The following is a 21363-nucleotide window of genomic DNA, read 5'->3' on the forward strand; positions in this document are numbered from 1 at the left end:
AGCAGCCCCGAAGCAGGGCTACGTTTCTTATTCCTGAGGGTTTTCTTAAACACCTGTTTCCCTGAGAACTTCTTTTTGGCTTTTCCTTCGCTGCATGCACACAATGCCATGTCTGTTCTCTGCCATCTCCCTGGTAGGTGTAAAGCCTCCCTGTTCACACGAGGGGGGCTTTGCAGCCTGCGCCTCGTTCAGACTTAGCGTCCGCTGCCCTCGGCCTGCCCTCGGCCTGCGTCCTGACGAGGCCCAGTCTGGCCCTTCTTCCTTCTCCTGAAACTTCCCCTCTTCCACCAGGCACTTTGTTTTCACCTTTAGTTTTTGCCTTGGAGATTTTCAGTACATCTCGTGGTTCACAGAGTCAGGACCTAGTCTACGCTTTCCCCGGGCAGGGGACGTAGCGCGCTCTCCAGCTGGGTTCGGGACGTGTCATTGGTGAGCCCCGCTGGCCGCTCACGTCCTTTGGGTCCGCTGCCCGCAGGAGTCAGGCGAGGGGACAGAGGCACTCAGCGTCCGAGGCTGAGCCTGGATTCGATCTGCGACAGCGCTGTCCGCACGTGACCCCCTTCTGGCCCCTTTTGAGCTTTATCTTGTAACCTCTATGTTCCTTTCGTATTTATTGGGGTTTTTCTCCTTAGCCAAACGTCATCTCTCTTATTTTTTTTTCCCAAGTTAGTCTAGAAGCACTTGCATGTCCTGCCTTCCCAGGGAGGAGAGCGCTAGAGGTGGATCTGGTCCAGGCAGTAATAGCAGAGCTGCTTGGAGCAGCAGGTGGCAGGACCCCTCCCGGGGGGGGGGGGGGGGCACTGCTAAGGTTGTTCCCCGGCACAGCCCAGGCTCTGCCCCTAACTCGGGGTGGGACATGAATGGTCGGGCCACTGACGAGAAATGACACGCAATCACCACATCAAGTCATCGCCGGGTGCCCAGCCCCGGTTCCTCTGGGGCCCCCTTCTTGGCCGGCGTCGAGGGAGCCATGTGAGTTGCTTATACACGCGGAGGCAGAGGGCTGAGGAACGCCCCAGTTCCTGAGGCTTACCTAGCGCCAGTCACCCCCAAACAGCGCTGCGTGCCCGCGTCATGTAGCGACTCTGCTCCCCACGCCCGCCCCCAGGTCTCCCACTCCAGGTAGGCTCCTCGTGAACCCCGGCCCCCTGGCAAAGCTGCCGGTCAGGAAAGGCTAAGGAAATCAGTGCCCTCCGCCCCAGTTTAAAAATCCAAACCCGCCCCTTTGTGGCCATTGCAAGGTGGTTTTTGAGAAAAACAAAACCAAAAACAAAAAAAGTTGGATTACTGGAGAAGTGGAATAACAATTCAATAATCTTTTCATATGAATTACCTTCTTCTTAGAATAGTTTTTCTCTCTCCTTTAAAAATCATTTTATGCTTGTCACATTTATTTCCTGGTATGGCTGAAATCACATTTGAATTTGTTTTTTGCTTGTTCTCTATTTTGAAAAGAAAAAAGTGAAGCAAGCCAGGTGCCAGTGGCTCATATCTGTAATCCTAGCTACTCAGGAGACTCAGATCTGAGCATCAAGGTTCGAAGCCAGCCTGGGCAGAGAAGTCCATAAGACTCTTATTTTATACTACTTTTTACAAAAAGTCAAAAATGGAGCAGTGGCTCAAGTGGTAGAGTGTTAGCCTTAAGGAAAAAGAAGCTAAGGAACAGTGCCCTGGCCCACGCCTAGCACGTGCACACACACACACACACACACACACACACACACACAATGTATATGTGTGTATATATATGGATGTAGACATATACATCTATAGATGTGCTACCATAGTTAACTGTTTCCTTCTTTGTATGTTTGCGCTTACCTGGGAACTTAAGTGAAGGGTGAGTACTATGCTAAGCAATTACTAAGAATGCAACAACAACAAAAAAGCTATTAATAGCCCACATTTGCCCTTAGAATGTTTCTGTTCTTATTGTGTATCTGTATTTTAACATGATGCTTTATTTTTGTCTCTCAAGGTAACTGGCATAAATGGTTTTGTTTTCTTTGGTCTTCTCAGATCACAACTAACAATCTATTGTAGAATAAACATTCCTTTTAGACTTCAGAAGTCAAAGACTTTTCACTTATTGAGTGGGCAGAAAGCGTTCCCTGTGACATAGAACAGAAGAGCTAACAGGCAACTTTATAAAGAAAATTATTTGAAATTTTCCTTTGCCAGCCGGTAGCAGTATAAAATTGTTCTAATTTATATTTACATATAAAATGAAGCATTTGAGAATATCAGCTATGGAAAACATATACATTCTTTAGTACCTATGTCCAGGATGTTTGTGTTTTAAATTGTGTGCAAGGCTACATGACAAACTTTGCATATCGTCTGTTTCTGTGGCTTCACAGGACAAAAGAGAAATTTACCTTATTCTCTATGTGGGTACACTTAAGCGTTGAATCATTTGTAATGAAATTATTTAGAAGTTGTGGACAGATTTTTAATATCTATTCTATCTGGCTAGCATTTATACTCCAAACCATATAGTGATTATAGTGATAATTGCTTTAAATCAAATAAGAAATATCAAAATTTCCTCTTTTGACAGCTGACTGTTACCATAGGAAAAGAAAACCTTGGCACTTGCTTTGATCATTTTTAAAACAACAACAATGCATCTGTGTCAAGGCATGTTACAGAATTTAGAGTGGATGCCTTCGGATCCTTCGTTCTCTTGTAGACACTCTAGCGTTTTCCCAATGCACTAGATTTCTCTAGGTGAAATTCTAGATAGAAGTATCGTCTATATTTTCTTTCATACAGGGCAATGACCCAGTGATGGAAAATTGAGCAAGAAACATGTAAGAAGCAACAGTTTGTGTGTAAAAGAGAAATGAGCTAATGTTGCGGGCACAGGCGTGTTGAGCGGGGCGGGCTAGACTGGGAAACAGGCACAGGCTCTGGGCAGCAGGCAGACTCGAGCAATCCAAAGCCACGGTGAAGTCACCTTGAGACCCGAGCTGTGCCCTTGGAGTTTAATCCATGGTTAGTGGTGCTCTCAAACCTATAGTCCAAACGCACATCACGACAAAGACCGCATCTGTTCCCTGGACACAGAAGTCTTGACATCTTAAGTTGAAAAGAATTTGTCAAGACTTCTGGCTAATTGGCTGACTTTAAAATGACATGTATATGCTCTCACTTAAAATTTCAAATAATACAAGAATAATAGAGAAAATGCCCAGAGCTATAGAGAGTGCTGGGGATATAAAGCAGAGGGCTGAAGCTGGGGCTGGTGTCTCCTGCCTGTAATCCTAGCTACTACACAGGCTGACATCTGAGGACTTGAAGTTCAAAGCCAGCCTGCCAGAAAGCTGGAAGTGGAGCTGTGGCTCACGTGATAGAGCACCAGCCTTGAGCAAAAACCTAAGGGATAGCGTCCAGGCCCTGAATTCAAGCCCCAGGGCAGGCACAGAAAGGGGAGAAGACAGTTGTATTTCTTCCTTAGCATCTAGTTACGGAGATAGGTAATAAACCAGCAATTAGGAGGCAGTTAGTCCACAATAGCTCAGCCTCGACGGGAGGAGGCTTGCTTTATCTACCTCTCGCCCGGAATCACTGCAAGTATCACTTAGCATGAGCATTCTTGCAGAAGTCAGCAAGTGAACTGCTGTGTCAATTAAGAATTTTTATACACTGTTCTATGATAGTCTCTGCTAGCAGGTAGCTCGGGGCTGTTGGTTTCACCATGCTTTATTCTTGCTATAGGATAGAAAATACTTGAAAATAGATTTCAGAAGTGCTTGCTTTTTCTCAATTACCTTTCTCAATCCTTTGTTTCTCATTGTTCTCACATAGCAAAGAATGAAACTTACTTGAGAGAGTAATTGGTTGTACCAAATGGCTTTCATGATTTTGTTGGTCTTGCTTTTTGAAGAGATTAGGTTACTGTTTTTATCTAAACTTAGTCTCTATTCCATAAATGAAAAGGAAAAATAATGGAAGTAGAGAAATTGTTAGCTAAAACCTCATGCAAGAATATTTGGCTTTATTCTGTATTCAATTTTTAGGTTCTAAAATAATTTCCTGTCGATACAGAGAATATTAAATCCATTTTTCTCAGTAAATTCTTGGAAATGAGCAATTACATAGAAATGTATGCCTAATATTAAACAACATTCTAGTGACTTCCTGCTGCTTTTCTTTTGCTACTGCTATGGAAATGAATAGAAATCTATCTCTGCCAGCCACATGAGCCTGAAAATAGTGTTGTATTGAAATAGATGTTTCTCATTGTTTCACTATTTAAATTTCCACCCACTCAAATTAGCAAAATGTGAGCTATTCAGGCCAAGCATTTGGGAGACCTATGCAGAACATTTTAATGTCTGATGGTGCCATCAAACTGAAGTGCTTCTACCATGTATTCAAGTAAATTCACCTTAAATTTTCTCACGTTGCCTTTTAGATCTGGTGCTCCCTCTCCATTAAGTAAGGTAAGTTTGTTTTCTGTGTGTGCTTTTTTCTTTCACTGTCTTTGACTATAGATCAGTGGCCTCAAGTATATTCATATTGCTGTATATGACATCACCACACCATGTCTTTCCAGAACTTTCCATCTTCTGTAAAATGGAAGGCTATATTCATCGACAGTAGCTTCCCATTCCTCCTGGCTTCCAGTCCTGACAAACCCAAAATTTGCTTTCTGTCCCTATCGATTGGGTTATTCTTGGCACCTCACAGCAGGGGACTCAAACGACATCTCTCCTTCTGTGGTTTTACTTAACGCCTCTTCAAGGTTCAGCCATGTTGTGGCATTGCCTGGGTTCCCCTCTGTTTCAAGGCTGGGTCATAGGCCACAGTCCTGGGCCCCTGCACTGGGTTACTGCTCTGAACAGGAGTGTCCAAGTCATCTGTTTGAGACCCTGCTTTCAATCCGTGGGTCTTGATACAAAGAGGTAGAATGGCTGGGTCACATGATTTAACTGTTCAGAGAAAAGGGACGTTACATTTGGATGTATTAGCTTCTCAGTCCAGGGGAGCATACTCTGTGTCTTTTAGGCCTCCGTTGGAACTGTTTCTAAAGTAGGGGAGATTTTCATGCCTTAATATTACAAATAAAAAGGAGTATTAAGTGCAGTGTTTCAGAATCACAGCTCTGTGAAAAAGGTAAAATACAGCATCCTGTGGAGAAGAAAATATTCACTAGACGTGTTTCCTTTTAGAAGCCTGCTTTCTAGATAGTTTGCTATAATCATCCGAGTATTTTTTCTTACTTCTGTGTCTCTTTTGAGCCATACTGAAGGATGGATTTCCTTCCGTGGATCCATGGTTCACATCTGCCCTGGTATTTTCCAGGCAATAATGAGCGAGGTCTGTTCCTGCCTCCGTGACAGGTCCCCTTGTGTCCCCTTGTGTCAATGCTGTCATTACAGACAGCTGGGAGGAGCGTGCTAAATCCGTGGCTCCCTCTCAGCCGAGCTCCTTCTACCTTCTGGCCCAGAGCAAGTGCTGCTGATGTTTTTTCTTTTTATAATAACAGGGTTACTTGTCTTCTACTTTCTTAGTGCTCGTGTCTCCTAAGAGATCACATGGCCTTCGAAAGGGCTTTTGCAGACTCATTTCTGCATTTATATTAGTAGCCGTCTCTTGTCATTAAAGTCTCAGCGTGGTTTCATAACATCAGTGTTGCTAGACTTATGTGGATATATCGGTTAAAAATAAAGCTCGTTTTTAGAGGACTTGCTCAATGGGTAATAGACAGTTAACGTCAGCTAGTTTTTTTTCAATTCTGTATTCCATTTGGATCTGAACTTTTGTTGGAGAGAGGGGCAATTTCCTGAGTAATCATGTTCAAACTGTTGGTGTTTGTCTTGAAATGCTGAGTGCTTAATCATTGCGTATCTGTTGAATTTTTACTTCTTGACTTGTGACACTCATGGAAGAATAAATAGACAGATACCATGTGATTTGAAACTTTCTATAATTTTTTTTACTTATCTTCTTTTTTTAAATTATTCTTTTAAAACTTCCTTTAAAAGCCAAGTATCATTAGCTCCTACCTGTAATCCTAGTTACTCGGGTGGTCAAGATCTGAGGATCACAGTTCAAAGCCAGCCAGAGAACTGGGAAAGTCCAAGGGACTGTAATCTCCAATTAATCACCAAAAGGCCAGAAGGGGAGCTGTGGCTCAAGTAGTAGAGCGCTAGCATTGAGTAAAAGAAGGTCAGGGACAGCACCCAAGCCCTGAGTTCAAGCCACAGGACTGGCACAAGAAAAAAAAACGAAAAAAAAAACCTTCCTTTAAATCTGTTTCGTGGGAAATCCCATGTCAAGTCAGGGTGGCAACGGATAGCCTTGGCTTAGTCTAGTTACTTTTGTGTCTTCCTTGTTGTTGTTGTTCAATTCCCTAGGTTCAGACCCTAACCATGAGTATACTGTTTTGAAATGTCCCAGTAATATTTCTCTTCCAAGTACATGGAAAATTAAATGTCATCTGTAAAATAGAATTTGGATGCACACTGCGCAAAACGTATAGTTGGTTAATGTGTTAGTTGAGCATAAACTTTTAAAAATGGGAGGAAAGCCAGGTACTTGTAATCCCGGAGGACTGCAGTTCTTAACCAGCCTGGACAGACGAATGGAGGGACTCTTATCTCCAGTTAACTAGCAAAATGCTGGAAGTGGAGGTATGGGTCGCGTGGTAACGCAACATCCTTGAACAGAAAAAGGCTATGCAAGAGTGCAGGGCCCCAAGTTCAAGACCCAATACTGGCACCAAAAAAAAAAAGAAAAGACAACAGTTCCAGGAAACCAAGGGGTAGTTTTTAATCTCATTCACTATGTTTTCTTCACTCTTACAAACGATTAGATATAGACATAATGTCCTGGAGCTGTCACCTAAGAAAACTTCCCATGAAGTCTATTTAGGATGAGAAGAGGGGGACTGGCCTTGATTTTGTAGCAGTTTTCACAGGTGATCATTTTTAGCCGCTAGGAAGGTCGTCCCCAGTAATTTCAAGTTCATGAAGTAGGTACAGTTAGCATCCATTCGAAGAGTAGGAGTCACTGGGACGTAGGGCCAAATGCATTCTCAAAACCGTGTAAAGCTTGAGGCACGGTTTGTCCAGTCACGAGGTTTTGCTGCAGTTCTTGTTGTGAGTGTGCCCAGTACCGGGGCCCCAAGTCAGGGCCCGGGGGCTGCCCCGTGGCTTTTTTTTGCTCAAGGCTGGCGCTGTAGCCCTTGAGCCATAGCTGCACTTCCAGCCTTTTGGTGGTCAATTGGAGATAAAAGTGTCACGGGCTTTTCCTGCCTGGGCTGGATTCGAACCGCGATCCTCCGATGAGCTCAGCCTCCTGACCAGCTCGGGTGACAGCTGGGCGTAGAGCAGAAGCCCCGCTCCTCCGTGCCCCGTGGCGGGAAGCTGACTGCACCGTGTGTTGTTCCTCTCCGCTTCCAGTCATCTCCAGTCACCACCGTCACGTCTCCCAACTCCACACCCGCGAAAACCATCGACACGTCCCCGCCGGTGGATCTGTTTGCGTCGGCGGCGGCGGCGGCGCCGGTCAGGTCAGTCCTCGTGCGCCGTGCGGTCTCTGTCCCGGTGCGGGCCGGGCTCGGGGGCGCGGCGCGGCTCTGCCCCCGGGTCTCCAGGTGATTCGGGTTCTGCTCCGATGGGCGGAGGAGCAGGCGCGCGGTCGGCCGCCGGGGGATCGTCCGCTCGCGCTCCGGCGGCTGGCGGAGGCCTCGGGGTTGAACCGGCTCGTGGGGCAGCTCAGCAGGGCAGTCGGGAGGAAGGTGGGGTGGCTCTGCGTCCCCCCGGGACTGCCTCGGAAGAGTTGCAGACTCCACTCGGGTTTCGGGCGGCCGCCCTTGCGTGGAGAGGTGGATGGGGAGCTGGGTGACAGCGCCGCGTGTCGCCCGCGTCACCGTGCGTCAAGCCAGCTTCACGGGGGGCTGGGGGCGCTTCCAGACGCCCCGTCGGTGTCGCCGCCCCCCCCCCCTGACTGGGAAGGTCTGTCTTCTGCCCAGCGCTTCGAAGCCGTCCAGCGACCTCCTGGACCTCCAGCCGGACTTCTCCTCCGGAGGAGCGGCGGCCGCCCCGGCAGCGCCCCCCGCCGGCGGAGCCACAGCCTGGGGAGGTGAGTGGAGCCCCAGGCCCCGCCGTCCAGGCGGCTGGCCCCCTGCTTCTGAGCCGGAAGGGTCCTCGTGCCCAGCTTCTGGTCATCCCCCGTGGTGTTAGAAAACAGGGGGGGTCAGGAATGCTGAGAATGGCATTTCCTGATGGAAACACCCACGGGGGGAGGGGGGACCCATAGTCGTTTAACCGTCCCCGCTGCTCGCATCTCGCGCCTCGTTCCCTGGGATCCCGCACCTGCGGCCGCGCTCGTCCCGAGTCTCCGCACGTCGGCGCTCGGCCCGGTCGCGCACCCCCGCCACTTGGCGAAGCACTTGTAGTCAGGATGTCTACTCCATCCTCCGTGTCCGGGGGTTCCTGGACCCCCGTAGGCCACGCCGGGCTTTATCCACACCGTGTGGCTTCCGACAGTGCCCATTGCTTCCCGCTACATTGATTAACTGAGAGGATCTCAGAAAAAGCAACCTCCGCTAGGTATTAAGTTAACATGTGCGGTGCGGACAGAAAAGTAATCACTGCGTAGGTCTTGGAAGTGCAGGGAACTGCTTTCAACACCGCTCTCCTGCACGGAGCTGTCAGAATAACACTTCCAGAGAGGCTGAGATGGGAGGCGTACAACGATACAAGCAGCCTAGGGGAAAGACTTCAAGCCAGGCCTGGGGTAGAGCTGGTGTAGAGTAGTTTGAGGAACTTACTATATTTACAGGGACTTGACAAGGAATGTTAGAAGAAGATGGCCAGGTTAGGTTCAAAACTGTTATCTTGTGAAGCAATCAAATAACCATTAGGGATTTTTTTCTCCTAAATGATTTCCCATCACCTGCAGACAATAAGGTCTGTAAATTAATATATCATCTCAATAACAATGAGTAACGAAATCCAATGACGTTACCTTGCCCAAGATCATTGAATCACCCCTGGGCGGGCTCAGTACAAGTGCGCCTGCGTTGGACGGAGTCTGCTCCCGTCAGGAGCTTGCCTTCTGGGATTTCCAAGGACGTTGCCCCAGGGTGACTGAATGGTTGCAAAGCCCAGAGGGCTCAAGTCACAGCCTTGCCCGCTGTGCTCTGGGGTTCCGTGTGGAGCAGATGGCCGCCGCTGGGACCCGCTGGGCGCAGAGGCAGCCACATAGCTAGCTGTTCCCGGCTGGACTCACCCAGGCCTTCCAGAGTCTGCCCGGCCCTGCGCGTCTCCCCACACCATGAAGGGGGCAGGGCTCCGGGACGTGGACGTGAGCACGGAATCACTGCTGGCCCTCTTGGCTTTTCTTCCAACCTTTACATTCTAGAGTCTGCAAGGAGATGGGTGTGTGTGAGCAAGAAACCACACCCGGCTGAAATGCAGGGGAGATAAAGATAAACACGGCAAATGCAAATCTATTCGAATAGTAACAAGTACAAAAGCACATTCTGTCATTTCCTCATCTTATTTCCAAGATTTTTACACACAACAGTAACAAAAAGTAGCCAGGAAAAATCCGTAATTATAAACCCAAATTTTTGAATGTTGGCTTATTTCCATTTATGTGTTCAGGCCTATGTTGAGATGTTCAATTCCTATGGCTGCCATCAATTTTTAAGCAAAATTATTATTATTATTATTATTATTTTTGGCCAGTCCTGGGCCTTGGACTCAGGGCCTGAGCACTGTCCCTGGCTTCTTTTTGCTCAAGGCTAGCACTCTGCCACTTGAGCCACAGCACCACTTCTGGCCGTTTTCTGTATATGTGGTGCTGGGGAATCGAACCCAGGGCCTCATGTATACGAGGCAAGTTCTCTTGCCACTAGGCCATATTCCCAGCCCAACAAAATTATTTTAATGTCATTTAATTTTGTTACATTTTAATTGGTTAAGGAAAACATTGTTGAAGAGGTTTTACCATGGCACGCAATCTGTCACACTGAGCTTCAGCTTCTAAGTAGTTTGTTTCAATTTGCTACCAATTTATTTTCAGGATGACAGTGTCTTACTGTTTATGCTAACGAGTTTTCAGTCAGCACCCTTACATTTTCCCCTCATGACACTCATATACAAGACTTGAGTACAGCTTAGTGTTACTGGTACATTGGTTGGTTTCCACCAAAGGGTAGCTTTCATTGCAACCATTTGGGGGATACTTTTCTGTTTTCTCACTGCCCACTAGAGGGGGCACTTGCTCCTACTCGCCGGGAAACCGCAGTGACCTACCCCCCCTGGAGGCTGAGGGTCAAAGAACCGCATAGCGATGGGAAAGCTAGCCGGCAAACGCTCCAATTGCTGAATAAATGACTAAACTTTGCAAGCCTTAAGAAACTGAAGTAACTAACTTCTCACGGAGTGGAGAATTACTTTCCCTTATAGTTTTCATATTTTAGAACATAGGCCTAGCAAATATCAGGTTGCGGGGGGGGGGGGGGGGGAGGGGGGACCTATCAGGCCTGTCTTGATTCGGGAATAGTGGATTTTCTGCTGTTGCTACGGTTTGATGAATGTAATTGTTTTCAGTGTCAGAATTTATGATTCTTGGTCTTTTAAATGCCTTCTAAAATTTTGGTTGACTTGGTTCTTGCATTGTTTAAGGTCCTGAATGGACAGCTCCCTAGTGAATTCCAGTGGCATTTATTCACGCATTTTCAGTGGCATCTGCAAATGCGCACTTGGGCCCTGGGATGTAGGTTGCGCCCCATGCCCCTGGGTACCTAAGACTTCTGCCCCAAGGCGTCTCATTTAGGATGCTAACGTAGTTCTGCTGTTGACTCGAAAAACCCAGCTGCATGCTGACCGCAGAAAGAACAAAACACTCTAAAGCCTCATAATCTCTCTTGGTTTTCATCTTTAAAATAATCCTTGTAAGGCTGTGGGTGATGGTTCAGGACACTTAATCCTTTGAGAGGTGGAGGTCTGGATGTCGAGGGTTTGAGGCCAGCCTGGGCGAAAAGTTAACAAGACAGGCGGGCCCTGCCAGCGACACCCAAATTATAAATAAGATGCTCAAGGGCCAGCCCAGCCCAGACATCCACACAAGACCCTCAGATTGTGTGCGGTGTGGCTCAGCGGTGGAGAGCCTGCTTGGCAAGTCAGAGGCCCTGGGTTCAACCCCAGTGCCATGTAACAAGAACAAGAAGGCGCGCTGTGTTTCTCAGTGTCAAGATCGTAATGTGAAACTCCCCTTTCTGGCGACAATCAGTGAGAGCCGCTGAAATGGCACGTCAGTTAGGAGACTTGGTCACGGTCGTTTAGGCCGGACTTGGGGTAAGTCTGTGGGCGTCTGTACCCTCAGTTTTCACGCCGGTTAGCACTGGACCTGTGATCTAGCGACTAAGGCCCCTTCCATCTTGAGAGTGCTATGATACTAGTAGGTGGTGTGCCTATTTTAATTACTAACGGTCTGGAAAGGAGCCCGAAGCTAAAATTCCTCCGTCCGCGCCTCCCCCTGCTCCAACGAATGTTTCAGCTCTAGCTCTTATTTCTTCATATGCTGCGCCATGGGACGTCGGTAGACCTTTTGGGAGAGGGTGAGTACCCCTGTATTTTTCCACTTGTCTTTCGAGAACCTTCTGTATGTTCCCAGCCTTGACCTTTTTGAGCCTGGTGTGTCTTTTGTCGCCTCCCTTCTCTTGCACTTGCTCTCGTCTCCGATGGGATGCAGATTCCTTGGCCGGGCTCTCCTCTGTCCCCGCCGAAGCTCAGCTCTCGGACCCCTTCGCTCCAGAGCCCGCTCCTTCCGGCACGGCTGCAGACGTAGCCACCGCCTCCGCCGCGGCCGCGACCACCACCACGGTGACGGCCGTCACCGCCGACCTGGATCTCTTCGGAGGTTAGTGCTGGCCCGCGCGGCCGTCCATCCAGGGCGGCGGGCCCCCCCCACCCCCGGCAGAAGGACATTCATCCCCGGTATGTTCTCCAGAGCCTCGCTGAGGCCCAGCGGGCCCCCGAGCTCCCCGTGAAAAGCTGGGTCCTTCCGACCTTGGCACTGGGGTTTCCAGTCTTGGAAATGCCGGGTCAAACGCCCGGGGAAGCGGGGGACGCCCGCGTTTCCGTCCAGGCCCGGCCGGGCGCGCGGGGCTCGGAGCCTTGGGAAGCGCCGGCCGGGGCGGCTCGGGTGCCGTGGCGCTCGCGGTGGCTTGGGGCTTCCTCGTGACCGCGTCACGCCTTTCCCCCACAGCAGAGAATTCCAGAAAACAGCCCTGCCCCGTCCCCGGCCTCTCGGCCCCTCGCCTGAGCACACTGCTCTGCTGCGCTCAGCCCCATGCTTGCTCTCCAGCCCCCGCCAGCCGCACAGCCACAAGCCCCTTTCAAAGTTTGCCTCGCTTCCTCCTGATGTCTCAGAAGTAAGGTCGAGATGTGCCTTTAAACAAACGCCTGCACGTAAACCTTTTGGACCATCCTGCGTGGACACTTTAAAAGTACTCTGTCTCCCCCAAATAGGCTGGGGGCAGTGCGCTAGACTCACATGGGCCCAGCTGTGTTAATCTGGGACATAGGAAAGACCCACTGTTTTTGTTTAACAGAAACATTCATATTTATATTCACATAAATCTTTCAGTCATTGCAGTGGGAATAGCTCATCAAAGGCATGAAGATGCCTTCTCCTGGTCAGGTGCCAGTAACTCACGCCTGTAATCCTAGCTACTCGGAATCTGAGTACCGAGAACTGTGGTTCAAAGCCAGCCAGGGCAGAAAAGTCCGTGAGACTTTTACCTCCAATTAACCACCAGAAAACCAGAAGTGATACTGTGGTTCAAAGTGGTAGAGTGCTAGCCTTTAGCAAAAGTGCTCAGGGACAGCACTCAGGCCCTGAGTTCAAACACAACTGACATAAAAAAAAAAATTTAAGCCTTCTCAACTATATCACGCTTACTAGATGCTTTATGTTTTAGACAGACTCAAAACAGGGAGCCTACTTTTGGAGCCAAGCAGAACAGGACTGTCAAACAGGCTTTAGGATTTAGTAGAACTACTGGACACCAGAGGCTCACACCTGTAACCCTCACTACTCAGGAGGCTGAGATCTGAGATGGTGATTCCAAGCCAGCCCGGGCGGGAACGCCCACCAAGCTCTTACAGACTCTCACGGCTCCCAATAAACTACCCACGGGCAACGTGGATCTGCGGCTCAAGTGGTAGAACCACTTGCCCTGAGCTCAAGGACAGTGCCCAGGTCAGGTTCAAGTTCCCGCACACACACACACGCACACACGCACACACACACGCACACACACACAGCTTACAAATATTAAAAGTGAAAGATAAAATCCTTATAGCTATCCCTTTTTTTTTTTCATTCGCACAGACTTCCTGAGCGATACTGTCTCACCCCGAGGTTAAGCCGGGCGCTAGAATTGGGCTAGCCGGGTCACTGGGCCGCCCCTCCTCCTAGGTGACCCGTGACTAGCCTGTCCCTCGTGAGCAGGACGCTGGCGGGCGGTGGCCCGACCTTTGCTAGAACCACTCCCGGGGAGGTTTCCCGCCCGCGCCTTGTCCTCGCCGTCGGATGGGTGGCTCTGGCCGCTGGGGACGGGCGCGTCCCGTGGGGTTCGCTGACGCGCGTGCGGCAGGAGCCGCAGGAGAGCAGCTGGGGCCGGGCAGCGCGGAGCGACTCCCCGTCCAGAGGAAGAGCGCGGGGCCTCGCGGTGGGGCTGGAGCCTGCGGGGACGGGAGGCCGGCTTGGGAAGGGCACTAACGCCGCGGAGTGTGGAAGGAAGCTGGGCATTCAGATGCTGTTCACATGGGTGTCTAGCAGCTTTGAGTGTGTTTTTTTCTTTCACCACCCCGGGGGCCTGGCGGCTCCGCGGGTCGCCCTTGCCCGGGGTGTCTGAGCTCCAGCGTAAGGAGGGCAGCGTCCCTGGAGAGGCCGGTTCATCCCTTCCCCCTGGCAGAGACACTCAAGTATGGGGACGGGAGGACGCGACGCTCCGCCCTTTAAGCAAACATTGAGCGTCGGTGCATAAGGTTTGGGGGGATTTGCTTGGGGGGGGGGGTGCCAGTAGTGGGTCTTGAACTCAGGACCTGGGCACTGTTCCCCAGCTTTGTTTATTTCCCTTAAGGCTGGTGCTCTGCCGCATGAGCCACCCCTCCACGTCCTGCTTTTTCTTGGTTAATTGGACCTAACAGTCTCTCAGGTTTGTCCTCCTGGGCTGGCTCCACCCTCAGGGCTCAGATCGCAGCCTCTTTAGTAGCTAGGATTATAGGCCACTAGTATGCATCAAATTCAAAACATTTACGCTGTTTTTTTTTCCTTTCTTTCTTTCTTCATTTTTTTGGTTTTGCTTTGGTTTTGTTTTGGTGCTGGTCCTGGGGCTTGAACATTTTGGTTTTGCCTAAGACTGGTGTTCTGCCAGTTGAACCACAGCTCCCCTTTTCGTTTGGGGGCTGCTTAAGTGGAGATGAGCCTCTTGCGGGCTTTCCTGCTTGTGCTGGATTCTAACCCCAATGCCCAGAGCAGTAAATCTCCTCCCAACACAGCCAGGAGTAGCAGCCGGATCAGATTCACCCATCAGATACGAATGGCTGATGCTGTACTTGCGTTTGTCTAAAGGCACTTCTGACCCTGGAGACTCTCATTTAATGTTTTTTTTTTTTAATGATTCTACAAGACGGTGCAGACTGTTGCTCAAGTGATAGTAGTCCCCCCTGAGCCAAAAAGCTAAGGGAAGGCCCCTAGACCCCAAGCTCTTAGCCCAAGCACTGGCCCCAAACACAAAAGGGAGGGATATGGATATTTATAAAGTGAACCTGCCAATGTGTGAATAGACTTCTAACCAAAATAATAATAATAATAAACGTCTAGTATTTAACATGAAATTATATTTTACCTGTCGAAAATAGATCATTTTCCAATTAGCTAGAAAAACGGTAATCTTTAAAAGAATAACTGTAAGTAGCGGTAAGCATCCTGCCCTAATTTGTGTAGCTGCTTCTTTCAAATGAGTCCTGGGCGTTATAGCTGAAGATGCTTCTCCACGAGCTTTGGGCATCGTGGGAAGTGAACGTTTATAAATACTAAACCCTTCAGGTAGCAGTGCAATTTCGTCCTGGACCATCGGAATTTTAAACTAGAACCCTTTGCTTGCTTTGCGCCTCTGTTTCATATGACCTGCACTCAAGAAGCGGCTGGTGTGGGCTCGAAGTCCCTAGCGAGACGCGACAGCCACACAGTGCACACACACGGCTTGCACATCGGAGTCCCGATGTCTCAAAGTACACAACGAAGTTGTCTTGTGTTTTACTTTGCACACCCATCAGTCAGTTTCTAGCGGCACATGAAACATGCTTCTGAGAGCCCTTATACAATGAGAACCTTGGGGACCACGGGGCTTGGGGGGGCAGGGCGGCCCACATGCCAGGGGACATGAGGTCCGCCGGGCGGCACGATTGTGGGCCACCGCATGCGCATGGGTCTTATCTACGCTTTGGGGGAACAAACACAATTCCTGTTGTATAAGGGAGCCTTCTCCACGGTGTTAACTCGGTTCTTTCACTCTATTCTCTTCTCTTTGTTTGTATCCCTTCCATTTCTGTTGTTTTCACCACTGCACCCAAGAGGTCTTTGCAGCGTCTCCGGGGGAGGCCCCCGCCGCGTCCGAGGGGGCGGCCGCGCCCGCCGCCCCCGCCCCCGTAGCCGCAGCCCTTGATGCATGCTCTGGAAATGGTGGGTGCCCCCGCCGGCCCGGCCGCGCCCCCCCTCTCCGCAAGGGATGCCCGCATGGGGCCGTGCGCTTCCTCCGCCCGCTTCCATGCATCCCCAGCCAGCCCGGGCTGCCCGCCCGCTCCCCCCACCCCACCCCCCAAACATTAAGACGGTGGGGACACGCGCACCGAGCACAACTGACGATTGCTCACGATGGACAATGTCTGCGGGTGCCCGGGTGCGCGCTCTTAATGTTTCCTCCCCCTGCCCCGTGCCCGGCCGTGCTCCCCTGGAACCCTAAGTGGGGGTGTCTCGGGCATGCTTCCATGACCTCTCCAAGCCGCCCCCACGGGGCTGGACGGGGTCTGGAGGATGGGGCGCACACATTTCCTCTTCTTCACGACAGGTTTTGTTTGTCTTTGGAGAACCACCCCAAGGGCTGCCCCCCCCCCCGTGGTCAGGATGGGGGTGGAGTGGGGGCGGCCCGGGCGCAGCAGGTGCCCGCGGTGACCGCGCCCTCTCTCTGTCTCCCTCGCTCCCCGTCCCCTCCGCCCTCCCTCCCCAAAGACCCCTTCGCCCCGTCCGAGGGCAGCGCGGAGGCTGCGCCCGAGCTCGACCTCTTCGCCATGAAGCCGCCCGAGACCGGCGCCCCCGCGGTCACCCCCACCGCCGGCGCCGCGCCCCCGGTTCCCGCCACCGCGCCCTCGCCTGCGCCCGCCGCCGCGCCCGCCGCCGCCGCCACGGCCACCGCCGCCCCGGCGCCCGCCGCCCCGGCCGCCCCGGCGCCCGCCGCCGCCGCCGCTCCCGCGCTCGACATCTTCGGGGGTAAAGTCGTGGCTGTTGCTGTGGATGTTGCCAAAAGCTTTCGTGGAATCCCGGCCCTTGACGTGCCCGCGCGTGAGGCTCCCCCGCGCGAGCCAGCCCTGCAGAGCGCGGTCGGGGCCGTGCGCCCCGCGGAGTGGAGGCCCCGGGCCCTGCACCCCGTGCGCCCCGCCGAGCCGTGCGCCCCGCGGAGTGGAGGCCCGGGCCGTGCGCCCGCCCCCCTGAGCCGTGCGCCCCGAGGAGTGGAGGCCCGGGCCGTGCGCCCCGCGGAGTGGAGGCCCCGGGCCCTGCGCCCCGTGCGCCCCGCCGAGCCGTGCGCCCCGCGGAGTGGAGGCCCCGGGCCCTGCGCCCCGTGCGCCCCGCCGAGCCGTGCGCCCCGCGGAGTGGAGGCCCCGGGCCCTGCGCCCCGTGCGCCCCGCCGAGCCGTGCGCCCCGCGGAGTGGAGGCCCCGGGCCCTGCGCCCCGTGCGCCCCGCTGAGCCGTGCGCCCCGCGGAGTGGAGGCCCGGGCCGTGCGCCCCGCGGAGTGGAGGCCCCGGGCCCTGCACCCCATGCGCCCCGCTGAGCCGTGTGCCAGGCAGAGTGGAGGCCCGGGCCGTGCGCCCCGCGGAGTGGAGGCCCCGGGCCCTGCGCCCCGTGCGCCCCGCCGAGCCGTGCGCCCCGCGGAGTGGAGGCCCCGGGCCCCGCGCCCCGTGCGCCCCGCTGAGCCGTGCGCCCCGCGGAGTGGAGGCCCGGGCCGTGCGCCCCGCGGAGTGGAGGCCCCGGGCCCTGCACCCCGTACGCCCCGCGGAGTGGAGGCCCCGGGCCGAGCGCCCGCCCCGCTGAGTGGAGGCCGTGTGTTCTCGGTCCTAGATCTCTTTGAGGCGGCTCCCCCCGAAGTGGCGGCGGCTCCAGCGCCTAAGCCGGAGGCTGCTGCGCCCAGCATAGACCTGTTCGGGACAGGTAAAAAGCCCAGCCTCCCCCTCTGCTAACCCCGGGCGTCGGTCCCCCGCGCCAGCCCCCGCCTCTGCTCCATCTCCGCTGATCTCCACCTTCCTTCCGCTCACGCGTGCGTGGCTCGGGCTTGTCACCTTTGGGAAGATGGCTTCTCCTCTCCACCGCACGGGGCCTCTCCGGTGCCTGACAGCGCGCTCACCGCAGACCTCCTCTCGGGTGAGTCCTGGGCAGGGGCGGGGGGCGGCCGCGGGCACACACCCACATTCACCGCATCCTCCGCCCGGCACCCACTGATGGGGGGCGCCTCAGGCCGCATGCAGATCGAAGGCTCGGGAGAGAGAAAGTGTTTCCTCGTGGAACCCCGGACCCCCAGCCCGGCTGCGGAGCAGGCCTTAGCGGTGACTCCCTGGCTCCTCCCAACTCCCCCATCCCCTGCCCACGCGGGCCCTGCCCGGGTGACACGCGCGCCCCTGTGTTCTGTGCCCCACTGCAGTGGATGCGTTCGCGGCACCCTCCCCTGCAGCCAGCGCTTCTCCGGCCAAGGCGGAGCCTTCGGGGGTGATAGACCTGTTCGGGGGTGCGTATCTCTCCCCCGCCGACACTTAGGGAGTCTTGGTTGGTTGGTTTCCTTTGTCACAATAAGCTCTTGTCCTTCTATTCCATTCGGTTTCGTTCTTTTCCGTGGGACTGTGTGCACGTGTCTCGGCCTCTTCCATGCGGGATTGTGTTTTTCCATTTCCTTTTCTGTGGTCCCCACCCCATCAGTTCATCCTCGTTTCCATCGCATGACCCAGCAGCCTTCTGTCCGAGTTGCCCGCCTTCCATTCCTCCCCCAAGAGCAGCTTTTCCCCGCTGCCTCCCTCGGTGAGCCCAGCCCTCTGCCGCACTGAGGTCTCCACAGTGGAAAGGCAGAGGGGAGGTCAAGGAGAGTTAGAATCCAATCCCCCAGTGAAAACCCAGGGCCCCAAACCAAGGTGAGGGCGCTGGTGCCGCCCTTTCCTGACGGCAAGCTGCACGTTCGCGTCCAGAATCCTGCAGAGTTTGAAAATGATCCTTCTGGTTCTCATGTGTTCTTGGCTTCCTTTTCATGACATCTAAAAGCAGGAGCACGTATTGAGTTCATTCTGCCTTCTGGGCCGATGCAGCTAAAGTCTTCTGCTCCCAGTAGCCTTAGAGGCACCAAGTCCGGGCGCTGTCATGGCTGCCCGTGCATTTGTACGGAGTGGAGGCTACTGAGCCCTCCAGCGCACGAGGGTCTGCGTGGAGCTGCTGCCGGGCATGGGTGCATCGGGACGCACACCCTGCCCCGCGCCCCTGCCCCGCACCCCACGCCCCGGGCCGCTGGAGGGGGCAGAGGGCTGGTGATGTCAGGATGTCTGGACTCGAGAGTCCGGAACTTACGGTTTAGGTCCAAGTAGAGCTGCTGCTGCTGCTTGAGCTGGATTGAAGGTTTTCAAAGTGTGGTAGTCCTTTAGATGGGAAAATTCAGTTTTTACCTTCGGTTACTAAAAAACTTAAATTTAAACCTCAGCCCTGTTTTGGTAAGTGGCAAGATTTAACCCCAAAGATGTACTTTCTTAAATGTCTTCGTATCACAATCAGTCCCTAGGTGTCTTCATTCCTAGATGTTTTAGAAGGCCTTGGAGAAAAGCGACATGTTTATAGAGATGATCTTAGTAGCCCAGGTCTGTCCTCCCAAAACTGAGGATATGCTGAGGTAGAAGGGCCCTAAGTTTGCGGCCAGCCCGGGCTTCCCCGCAAGACCCCATCTCCGTGTAAAGCAGAAGTGTCTGGAGCATCGCTGACGTGGTCCCGGCATGTCCACGCACACGCGAGGCAGGCCCCGCGCCCAGGACGTCAGCCTCTGCGTGTGCGTGCCTCTCACGGGAGCTGCCTGTCCTCACTGTTGGCATTCTCTTCCTTTCTTTGCTGCGTGGCGGATAATGGATAGACGCTTTTGGAACTAGTGCAGCTGAGCCCCAGCCCGCTCCGCAGGCAGCCTCTAGCTCGTCCGCCTCGGCAGACCTACTCGCTGGTAACTCATTTCATTACAGTGCCACGCGGTAGAAGTTACGTGCCAATGTATTTTTATAAGTAACATATTATATCCGTTGAAACATACATTTTTCTTTCACTTTCAAGACATGAACTTGAAAACCATGGCATTTTATAACAGAAGGTTGGTTATTTCCTAGGATTTTATGAGAGCAGTCTTGAAGTCACAACGATTATACACAATAGTGGCTCCCTGAATTGTCCTAACCTGCCTTATTTTCCTTTAGCAGATGTCTTTTTTGTTTACTGAAAAGGTAATGTTCTTATGTGACAATTTTCACCTTGTACTGATTAGGCTTATTGTCTCTGATGTGTGGGAAATGTACCATGATATTTTTAAAATAGTGTTGTGATATACAAATCATCCTAGGAGAAACTTCTTGGGATTTCTACCATTGACCTCAAGCTCCTCCTACATGGATCATTTTTTTAACAAGCTGATCATTTTCCTATCTGAAATACATGGCCGATCTCAGCTCAACAGAGCCATAGTGTTGGGCAGATGGGCACAATCTATCTAGGATCCTTGCTTATTGTTAGAACAGTGCAGACAGAATCGGAGAGAACTGTTTGAGCCAGGTGCCAGTGAATCACACCTGTAATCCTAGGTACTCAGGACGCTGAGATCTGAGAGGCGTGTTGTTCAAAACCAGCCAAAGCAGACAAATCTGAGAGTCCCGTTCTCTACCACTAAAAAGCCAGATGTGGAGCTGAGGCTCAAGTGGTAGAGCGCCAGCTGTGAGTGAAAAGGCTAAGGAACGGCTCTCAGGCTCCGAGTACTGACCCGCAAAAAAGAGAGAAAACAACGTAAGGACTCGAGGACAGGAAGCATCGCGGGACAAGGCGGCATGTGCGACAGGGCAGTCGACCTGGAAATGACCAGCTGCGCCACCCCAGGGCTAAATGCAGGCCCGGATGACCGGGCGAAAGTTAGTGGGTCCACGCGTAGACGGCTCGGATGCTGCCAAGGCCCGGGCACTGCCCCCCCCGCCCCCAGTGTCCCTTCCCAGGACCCCCCCACCTCCAGTCTCGCAGGGGTACACTGCGGTCTTAGGCTGGCCGGGAGAGGTAAGGATGCGGGTCACCTCAGCATCTGGAGTCCGCCCCACCTGGGGTCTCTCACGCGGCTGTTGGTAAGAGCAGGTGGCCGGCTGTCACGGGTGGAGCTCCTGGCCGTGAGTAGCGGCGTGAACTCTCGTGAGCGCGGCGTGGCGGGCTGAGGAGCTTTGGTTCTCGGCGTCATCGTAAGCACGGCAGGCCCTGCGCGGCCCTGGTCCACCTCCCGAGTCGCGGGAGGCGAGGGGAAGGGCCGGCCGGCCGCCGACGTTCCCTCCCGTTGCTCCCTTCCTTCGCGGGCGCACCGGCGGTGTCTCCGTGTCTTCCCCGAGCCCCGGGGGCCTTGCTCGCGTCCTCTCCTGTCAGCGGCTGCCAGCGGCATCTTCTTGAGCTGTGCGGGGCCAGGCGTGCCGTGGGGTTTGAGGAAGTTGGAAGGCGGAGGAGCGACGGCGGACCCAACACGATCGATGTCCTTGAGAAAGCAGCCCTGCCACCTTGCTGCTTATTTCCCTGGCCTAGGTATTCTCCTAGCACTTCAGAGGAGCCGCCGAAACGGCCAAGCTCTTTCCAGACTCGTGTGTTTAAACTCACGCACCCAAGGCCCACTAATGAGATACGAACTGACCCCAGAAATGGCATCGTTTCAAAGGGGAAAATGACCTCTGGACTTGCGAATGAGATCACTTAATAGAGTCCTCTTGCTTTGAAGTTATGTACGATTGCAGTCGCACCTGAAATGGAATGTTCTGGATTTTTGCAGAATTCTGAGACGTCTGCCTTTCTCATCTGAATATCTT

At 53.1% G+C, this 21363-nt stretch overlaps 1 protein-coding gene across 1 annotated transcript in view; it reads left to right on the forward strand.

Moving 5' to 3' along the window:
* The window catches only part of Snap91 (synaptosome associated protein 91), a 97386-nt gene that overhangs the window by 64551 nt on the left and 11472 nt on the right, over nucleotides 1-21363 (forward strand). The window contains exons 11-20 of the mRNA XM_048353629.1: nucleotides 4421-4448; nucleotides 7413-7522; nucleotides 7985-8094; nucleotides 11719-11886; nucleotides 15613-15720; nucleotides 16267-16524; nucleotides 17372-17461; nucleotides 17600-17671; nucleotides 17949-18032; nucleotides 19407-19490. Of these exons, the coding sequence (XP_048209586.1) occupies nucleotides 4421-4448; nucleotides 7413-7522; nucleotides 7985-8094; nucleotides 11719-11886; nucleotides 15613-15720; nucleotides 16267-16524; nucleotides 17372-17461; nucleotides 17600-17671; nucleotides 17949-18032; nucleotides 19407-19490 (1112 nt within the window). The remainder of the gene's footprint in view (nucleotides 1-4420; nucleotides 4449-7412; nucleotides 7523-7984; nucleotides 8095-11718; nucleotides 11887-15612; nucleotides 15721-16266; nucleotides 16525-17371; nucleotides 17462-17599; nucleotides 17672-17948; nucleotides 18033-19406; nucleotides 19491-21363) is intronic.

This window comes from Perognathus longimembris, chromosome 9 (assembly GCF_023159225.1).
Source record: "Perognathus longimembris pacificus isolate PPM17 chromosome 9, ASM2315922v1, whole genome shotgun sequence".
NCBI classification, from domain to species: Eukaryota; Metazoa; Chordata; class Mammalia; order Rodentia; family Heteromyidae; genus Perognathus; species Perognathus longimembris.